Source organism: Gigantopelta aegis, chromosome 3 (assembly GCF_016097555.1).
Source record: "Gigantopelta aegis isolate Gae_Host chromosome 3, Gae_host_genome, whole genome shotgun sequence".
NCBI lineage: Eukaryota > Metazoa > Mollusca > Gastropoda > Neomphalida > Peltospiridae > Gigantopelta > Gigantopelta aegis.
The window spans coordinates 15,832,033-15,842,042 of NC_054701.1; the positions used below are offsets into that span (position 1 = coordinate 15,832,033).

Sequence of the window (10,010 nt, forward strand, 5' to 3'; positions counted from 1 at the left end):
CATTATTAATTACAAAAGTGCATGTCATAATTTGTAACAAAGTGGTTTTTAGTAGGGTCTACATTATCTAATTCTAACAAATATACTATACTATTAATTATAATACAGTCTAACTTAAATAGTTCAAACTTGAGGAAGTCAGAAAAATAGTTTGAGAAGTTGGGTGTTTGTGCTTTCAAATTCACATCCATTTTCTTTTAAATTGTGGTTTAACTAGCAATCAGTATTTACCTTTTTATACGTATCTGACAAATAATCATCAAGCGGTGTTCGCTTGTTGAAGTGAATCGTCACTGGGTACTGACGTGAATCCACCTGAAAAAGTTGAAATAAAATACCTGACAAGTTAGGAAACAAAGAATTATTTTTAATTGCATATTAAACATCCCTAAGTCAAGGCCAGGGTTATTATTCATGGTGAAATCACAAAGTTTGTTGTCATCATCTTATTCGTGATTGACAACCACTCCGTGTAATTATAAGCACAAGGACAGTGGGCCCCAAAAGGCTTCTCATTTTCCCATTCTTAATTGCTTTTGGATGGTTCAACAGTGACAATCGTCGACATGAGCAAAATCAAGGCGAGCTGAAGATCACACTCCTTAAATGATGCCAGGCGAGCAATCACATGAAGTTTGAAATAAAATTTATTAAAACATTTTATTGCAAGGAGATCAATTTGCAGCTTTTTTCCTACTATTTCCAGTGCAGAGGGCGAAGATTGAATGAAATTTGCATGGGGCATTTTTGTTCCTATCTACACTCAAAAGTAAATAGAGGATAATAAACGAGTTACCAGTTATTATCAAATTTATGTCCCGAGTGAAATAATGTTCACTTGTCACGAGCTTTAGCGAGTGACAAATAAAAATTATTTCACGAGGGACATAAATTTGACAATAACTGGTACCGAGTTTGTTATTATATTTATTACCCCAGGTATTTGGGGTTTTTTAAAGCCCTTATTTTCAATATAGCCTACAACGGCTACACATCCATGTACATAGAAACGACGTAAACTACTTTACTGTTCTGGGTATTGCTTTAACTTCGTATTTTATTCACGATTCACAAATAATTTTCAAAACCCATAAGTGCTATATATTCTGTCAAAATATCTCTAATGAATTACATTAAACTACTATTTTATTACAAGTTTAACACTGAAACCAGAAAGACATAAACGCAAACTCTTTAAACTATGTGACGTCATTGTGTGTGCTTTGCCAAATCGTGATGACGTCATATTTAGAACCGACAAGGTGATTGGTTTGTTGGCATCAAATCATCCAATAGTAGTGTACATTAAACCAATGCATAATAATTTCTCAGTGAGAAATTATGATTTAATTTTCCCCGTTATGAGTGCCTGCTGGGGTAATAATGTGTTATATTACAAGTACCATACTGTATTACATGACAGTGAACACATTTAATAAAACATTAGTAATTCTAACTAATAACAAAAATGACAACAGAAATGGTTTTCAAGCACTTTACAGAACGTCAAGAGAAAGAAGAAACAATCCAGCCGTGTGTTTACCTTGATGACTGGAGGCGTAACCTTGAAGAGACGCTTGTTATCAGTGAAGTCCTCCACTCGCAGCGTAGCAGACATAATAATCAGCTTTAGCGGGTTTCCTCTCTGAAACAGGTCCGAGGAAGGTTAATCAGGTACAAGATATACAACTGTTTAGAGGTAAACTAGTGACACTACAAACAGAGTGGCAAGAAAATAGATTTGAATATTGAATTAACAATGCATCAATGTTATTTGGCAGAACAGGGGCCTAATTCACAAAGCTCTCTTAGGCTCTGTTAGACAGCAAAGTATCCTCTTTGCAAGTCTTTTAGCATTGCACTGCGAGATCGCAAAGTTGCGAGAGTTTAGTGAATTGGGCCCCAGAGCAGTCCACATAACAAGGGAGATAACTTCCAAACTAGCCAGGCTAGTGGAGAAAAGTGACTAAATACAATATTTAATACTTCATAGTCACCTTTTGTCGTAGAGGCACGATCCGTGAAAGCAAACCGATCAGAATATCAGTGTACACACTCCGTTCATGAGCCTCATCTATAATAATAACACTGTACTTCGTCAAGAGGAAATCCTGAAGAAAAAATCACACAAAAACAAAATTACTTATTGCTAATTTCTCTTGTGTGAACTTGTAATCTTCATACATTGTAACTATCAAAACTGATCATGTGAAATTTGTGACTTGTCTTTTCTTGTGATCAATCCAAGATCTGTTTCAAAATTTAAAACATTAAGTTATATATTTTTACAAACATTAAACCTCTTAAGTACATCACATTTATATTATAACGAAAAACAATTCATGCCTGACTGAAAACGTCAGCATCATATTTAATTGTACAACCATAAACGTTTACACTGTTTGGCATATGAAATCTGAAAGAAATTAAACATGTAGTTCAAACCTTTTGAACTTCCTTCAACAGCACACCATCGGTCTGGAATTTAATTTTTGTTTCATCAGTCGTATTTCCTTCATATCTAATCTGATAGGAAACAACTCTGAAATGAGATAATAAATTACAAATACAACCATTTAATTTTCAAGTCAAATAATTATATGGTTACACAGATAAATAAACATTTGTGACCAAAACTTTTTTTATTAATATTGTAGCAAAGGTTTAGTTTATTTTTTAAAAATTAAGAAGACTGCAGCAAACAGCTAGGCTGTGTTCAACCAGAGAAACCAGGAAAACAATTGGCAGGCTGGTTTTTACACTTTATGTTAAATCAAATGACCAAATTAGGCTTACAGTTGCAAAACACAGACCAGATGGTTGCCTATACATTTGTTTGCATCATACAAGTTTTGTGTATAGTACAGGGGTGGGAATTGGTGAACTGTAAAAAAAAGGAAATCTAGAGGAGAATTTCCAGCCCTGATAGTAGGGATTACAAAGAGGGACTTCTGGAATGGGTTTATAACAATATTTAGTCTGATATATTTTGTTTAGGCCCACTAAACTGTATAGATAATCAATTTATGACACATTAATAGTTGTAATTTTTCAGAATAAAGGGAAACATCTGTAAAATTAACCTTCTAGATAAATTCATTTCCATGGCAACCCTTCTGGACATACTGATTGCAGCAACTCGTCTTGGTTCTGTAATTCCAATAATGGCACCTTTGCTAGAAGTGAAAGAGATTTACAGAAATTAAGAAAATATCAATTGTTAACTTTAAAATTGCTTTCTGAAACCAACAAAACAAAAAGTAGTACTCAGAAAATACCTTCAAATAATAATAAAATACATGAAAATGCCAGGAAGAAATTTTGACTGCATATGCCACTTGATTTACTGTGTCTAAGTTGGACGCAAAATACTGCTGGCAATTAATTATGAAAATTATATATATTCAACAAACTAAACTTGAACTTGTATATGTTAAAAACTGCTTTCTGACCTGTGAAGTCACTGCTGATATGCAAAATATAATAGTATTCTAGAGAAATAATTATATATATTCAACAAACTAAACTTGAACTTGTATATGTAAAAACTGCTTTCTGACCTGTGAAGTCACTGCTGATATGCAAAATATAATAGTATTCTAGAGAAAAAATTATGAAAGAAAAAGGAAACTTACTGGGCATAGCCAGCCTCATACAGGAACTGAGGTACTTGAGTTGTCTTCCCTGATCCCGTTTCGCCACAAATAATGACCACTGGGTGTTCATGGATGGCTTCCATCACAACTTGCTCTTCACCCAGTATCGGCAGCTTCAATCTTGCCGCCTGGAAATGCAATAGTTAATTAATGAGAGATAAAGCAAACACACAAGAGTGTACTGTTAGTTTAGAATGTAATTTTTAGCACCATACTCCGACCTGTGAAAACCAGCAGACTAAATATTAAATAGTGCCAGACTTACAATTTGTGAATATGCAATGTTAAAAACATTGATCAGCAGACTGACATGCTAGAGCTTCTAAAAACATCATAATTTATTGCAATAGGCCTCTTGGCCTTTGGTCATTCACAACAACATATATAAATACAAACATAAGAACCTATATAAAAGAACCTACATGTAGATTGAAATGTGTGTAGCATAAGATAAGACCAGGGCTCGAAACGGCCTGTGGACAGGTCGCCAAATGCGACCAATGTTCCGTTTGGGCGACTTATATATTAAAAAATGATGGTGTTTGTCACCCAAATAATATTATTTGGTTGATTTTCTTTAGAGCTATAACATACGAGCCACTATTAACATTTGTATTCCATATATTTATTCCACATTAAAACCTTGCTCGTGGTTCGGTTACCATAATTTGTCAACATCCATTAATATTTTTGGGGCCACCATACATTTCGGCAAGTTTCAAGCCCTGACTACATTTACCTACCTGGACTGCAGCCGAACGTGACACTGGTACAAAGAAAGCTGGCTTGGTGTCAACCTGTGTATCACTTTCTGTTGTTTTTCCCACTTTTGTATCATCTTTTATGGCAATGTTATCCGAGGAAGCATCCTTTGGCTTTTCAACAGAACTGTCGTCTGGCCGAGTACTCTCAGCTGTCTCTATGACACTGCTGTTTGCAGGAGTCTCCTCTATCTGTTTGTCATCATCTTGTGTGGGTTGTACATCCTGCTCCTCGTCCGTGGATATATCCGAGGTATCGATGGAGCTGTCCGACTCGTCACCATCGATATCCTGGCCCTTTTCCAGCTCCATCATCTTCTGCTCTCTCATATTCTTCTTGCTCCCAGTGATGCTGTTCAACTTCACCTCACCCATAGGACTCAGCTCAATGTCTAATTTGCTAATGAAATACAAAGATTATTTGTGACAGCAGTTCTAAGATTCAGGTCTAGAAAAGACAATCGGTAGATGCTAAATACATGTAAGACGTCAAAACATACACTGAGAGAATGAAATAAGGAAACATTTAGTATTGTATCAAAATGTGGTTAATTTAACGAATATTCTATTAGCCAAACACTAAATTTTATAGCCACTTTGTATAAAAATTAGCAATTGGCTAATTTGGCAATGGACAGGGTGAACCGTGCATTGTTTTGCAGAGGTCCCATTTCACTATCTTGTACCAAATGTACAAAAACAGTTTTTGGTTCTGAGACAAGAATTGCTGTGTGTACATGGCCAACAGCCAATTGATATATCTGATGTGTGGGTGGTGTTAAAGATTAATTCTAAGACTCACTGTTTGAATTTCTGTGAGTGCATCTCAGTGATGCTCGTAAACAATTTCATTTCTTCTGATGTTGCCTGCACCTCACTCAAAGACTCTAAAATCTGTGCCCTCTTTAAAGAATAAAATATTAGATCTAACTTAATTGGTCAAAATCATTTGTATCATTTCAACAAAATTATTGGGTACATGTCACTTCAAATGAACAATAAATTTTTTAAATACTATTACGTAATGGTGATATTTTTTGCCTATCATCATTATATGTACTGGTAACAGTATAAAATCACAAAATGTTCAGTCTCTACCAGTGATATATCACGAGCATGTATAAAGTTAAAATTTGTTATAATGATTTATTAATCATCGGCTATTGGATGTCAAACATTTGGTAATTATAATCTTAATAGAGAAAACCCACTACATTTTTCCATTATCTAGACTTTTAGTAGCAAGGGATCTTATATATGCCCCATCCCACAGACAGAATATCAAATACCAGTCGTGGTGCACTGGCTGGAAAGAGAAATAGCCCAATAGACCCACTGATGGGGATTGATCCCAGATCGACTTGCATCAGGCGAGCACGTTACCACTGGGCATACATATAATTTTATAAAGACAAGAATTTGCAACAACCACAGACTATTTTACATACTGGAATGCACATTCTGTATTTTAACAAGGCTGCTAGGCTAACATACTAACAAATTTAACATCATAGAGATACAGTGAATTGCTTCAAATTCATTATTCTGCATTCATTACCTTACTTTTCTTTTCCCGTTTTTCTAGAACTTTTTCCAATGTTTTACGTTCCTTTTTGCTGAGCTTTTTCACATGGTGTACCACTTCTTTCTTTTTCTCAGTCTTTCGTTTCCTAGATGGCAGCACCAGACTATTACTCTCGTCATATCCTGATACAGCTGTCTTGTCAATGACATATGTCGAATCAAGTTTAATCTTTAAAAAAAATTCAGATCACATTAAATTAAATTTTTTAACAAATCATACAGATAAAAAGAAAAATCAATGATGAAATTAGATATCAATCACCATTCAAGGTTGGGCAGGACGTAGCTCAGTGATAAAGCGCTCGCTTGATGCGCTGTTGGTTTGGGATCGATACCCATCGGTGGGCCCATTGGGCTATTTCTCGTTGCAGTCAGTGCACCACAACTGGTATATCAAAGGCTGTGGTATGTGCTATCCTGCCTGTGAGATGGTGCATATTAAAGATCCCTTGCTTCTAATGGAAAAATATAGCAGGTTTCATCTCTAAGACTATATGTTAGAATTACTAGAGCATATTGATTAATTAATCATTGGCTATTGGATGTCAAACATTTGGTAATTATGACTCTAAGTCAGCAGAAAAAACCCTGCTACATTTTTCCATTAGCAGCAAGGGATCTTTGTACTTTCCCACAGACAGGAAAACACATATCTAGGTGTTTGACCAGTTGTGGTGCACTAGATGGAACGAGAAACAACCCAATAACTTGAATCAGTTGAATGGATCAACTGTTAAATAATCCAAAGGAAAAATGTACACTATTAGGCCTATTGATATGCTACGTTGGAGCAAAAACAACAACCCACGATACCAAAGTGATAATTTTGTTTTCTTTGGGACTACGTAATTGGTCAGTTCTGTGGTTTTAGATGGAAAAGTCTACTTAATCAATCAACTATTTACAGTAATAAACCATGTCCATTACAATTTTAGGGGCAACAGGTAATATTCCACAATACCGGTATGTATTTTTGTGTCTAGACAGCGTCAATTAATTGGCTCGTCTGGTTATCAATCAAATACACACCTGCCAATCAGGAATCACAGGTAGAAGCAACTAACAGCATAGACCAATTAACTAAGAAAACACTCCGTGTATCATTTCAGTACGTAGGTTACTGCACGGACAATACATTGTAAATTATTTCGACTTGTTGTGTAGCCTCTTTGACAATGGTATTTTATTTTGTATTGAAAAATAATATATATAGTGCTGGATATACTTATTGCTGGCTTACTGGGATGTGTATTATTACAGAACATTGCAATGTACGACTATTTATCATCCCACAAAAACCAGGTAGATTGTGTTTCTCTAGTTCTAAGGCTCATTCCTGACGTTACGCGTTAAGTATTATGTAACCACCAGCTCACCAGAGGGAGTACTCACTGAGATGGTACAAAATGGCTGCGCCCGTTATATATAATAGCCATCACATTTAACCGTTTTATTAATTAACTATACGATTATACTTGTTGATATTATTATTAAGCAATAATGTACATTATATATCGTTGAATATGCATACCAGGCCAAATGCCTTAATTGTCCCTTCTTTTAAGGGATATTTATTTGTTGCAAAAGTTGTCAATTTAATATTGATGTAGCAGGCTCAAATTTCACGTAGGTGAGCATTTTGTCTACAGCAGAATATTTAAAATTGCCATAGATAACATTCTTTGACTGCATAACAAAAAAGAAGCATAGAATGCTAGGTAATGGACCGTCATATAGACTGGACAGTACTACATACCTAGGCATTTGATGTACCATGGGCACCGATTAAGGCAGGGAGTGGCAACCAATACCATAGAGGGTGATCGATCCTACAACCTATCACACCTCTGGTGAACGCTCGATTTAGTCTAGAAACAGCTATGGGCGGGACGTAGCCCAGTGGTAATGTGATCGCTTGATGTGAGGTCGGTCTGGGATCGATCCCAGTCAGTGGGCCCACTGGGCTATTTCTCGTCAGAGCCAGTGCACCACGACTGCAGGCATCAAAATAAGTATTGTGTCTGGTAACCCATTTACAGGTTACCACAAAATATAGCCTGGTAACCTATAGGTTACCACATTGGTACGAGAAACGAAATCTGTAAGTAAATTTATCTAGTGGGCGCTGCTTAAAAAATGCGTATTGCCAAAATTGCTTGCAATTGGACAAGTGCACACGAACATCGGTGCAATTTCGTACAAGAAAACGAAACGCGAATGTCCGGAATGCATTGCCTGGTTTAAGTTCGGAAATGAAACTACATTGAAATTTTTGTCGAGAACGAAACACCGTTCTTAACTTTTCTGACATGTGGTAACCTCCCGGTAACCTGAACGACCGTTCTAGACTTATTTCGATGCCTGCGACTGGTATATCAAAGGCTGTGGTATGTGCTATCCTGTCTGTGGGATGGTGCATATATAAATTATAAGATCCCTTGCTACTAATGGAAAAATGTAGCGGGTTTCCTCTCTATGACTGTGTCAAAATGACCATATGTTTGACATCCAATAGCCGATGATTAATAAATTAATGTGCTCCAGTGGTGTCGTTAAACGACCCACACCCACACACCCCACCCAGGTATATCCCGCCCCATGTAACATTTTGGGTTCTGCGTCTGGGTGTACATATTTTATCGTCACCTTTTTCTCGTCCGAATGGTCAACAACTGTCTGACCTTGTTGTCTTGCTTTCCAGTTAAACCCTTGTTTATTTTTACCCATTTCAGAGTGAGTTCAGGCTCATACAGAATTCGATCAAACACTATTTATCACTTAAACAACATCGTCAAAGCACATGTTGGAGCCTAACAACACACTGCGCAATATCTTCCCGTAAATAGTTCTATAGATAAACATCTGTATGTTTTCGGACCAAACGTGCAAGAGATGTAGATACGTTATATAAATTATACAAGCAAAGAAGAGTGTATATTTCCAGTATATTGACAATGAACATTATAATAATAATTTACTAAATATATTTTCCCCTACTCTTTTACGCTGTTCAACACTGTTAATAAATAATGATACGAATATTAGTCGATGCGTAGTAACTTTCATTCTTGTGTTCGGAACACCTCGGCCGATTACGGATTCTTCATGAATCAAAGGTGTTTTTTGTATTAATCTGAGGAGTTTATTTATTCCGTTTATTTATTTCGTTTATAAGTTTATTCATTCGTAAATCGGTGGAGCTCTGCTGATAAGTTTCACGAACTTACGCATGTTGGCTAATCGGAACAACTCGGTTGATACCGGTACCACCTTTCCGAAATATCTCGGCTGATTACGAACACATTCGGAATCGTCTAGATTATACCAAATAGAAGCACATTGGCGACAATGTTAAAGTATGTAGCTAAAATACTATACACAATTGTAGTACCAACGGGGACCATATTCATTTTTTTAAAGCACAACGGTACTTGACACTGGTTCAAATAAAACTGCATTCATTATTACCCAGATACACTAATTTTAGACCAGATACCACCACACTTATCATCAATGGCAGGATTGGTAGTATTAATTGCGCTATCAAAAGTGCACTTGAAACTTTAGCCTGACTGGATGTTATAGTTGGAATATTGTTACCTCTAAGGGACCTTTTACAATTGTACGCTCATATAGATGTTAATAATTTGTTAACGGCCCTAAATTAGATATTGGCATATATTATCGTAATCTGCAAAAAGAAGTGATCTTAGCGCTAAGATTACGTTAATTGCACAAGGTAGTTATACCCTTACGGTGATCTTAGCGCTATGATCGCTTCGTGGCATACGAGGACAGTCGCTCCTCGGGAAGATACACACACACACACACACACACACACACACACACACACACACACACACACACACACACACACACATTAGTTCTAATGTCCATCTAAACTATGTTACATTAAGCTATGGCATCAGACATTTAGTCACTTATAAGGAAGCAGCCTGTCTATAATAGAACGTTTTGAAAGCCTTTAATCTTGAATGTTATAACTCTG

At 36.2% G+C, this 10,010-nt stretch overlaps 1 protein-coding gene across 1 annotated transcript in view; it reads right to left on the reverse strand.

Moving 5' to 3' along the window:
- LOC121367577 (probable ATP-dependent RNA helicase DHX37) overlaps positions 1-8,960 on the reverse strand; it is a 34,022-nt gene extending 25,062 nt beyond the window's left edge. The window contains exons 1-10 of the mRNA XM_041491848.1: positions 8,648-8,960; positions 5,976-6,170; positions 5,220-5,320; positions 4,400-4,817; positions 3,636-3,784; positions 3,084-3,176; positions 2,446-2,542; positions 1,998-2,111; positions 1,544-1,645; positions 232-315 (exon numbers count right to left, since the gene is read on the reverse strand). Coding sequence (XP_041347782.1) covers positions 232-315; positions 1,544-1,645; positions 1,998-2,111; positions 2,446-2,542; positions 3,084-3,176; positions 3,636-3,784; positions 4,400-4,817; positions 5,220-5,320; positions 5,976-6,170; positions 8,648-8,728 — 1,434 coding nt within the window. The 5' untranslated portion in view covers positions 8,729-8,960. The remainder of the gene's footprint in view (positions 1-231; positions 316-1,543; positions 1,646-1,997; positions 2,112-2,445; positions 2,543-3,083; positions 3,177-3,635; positions 3,785-4,399; positions 4,818-5,219; positions 5,321-5,975; positions 6,171-8,647) is intronic.
- Between the last annotated feature and the right edge of the window lie 1,050 nt (positions 8,961-10,010).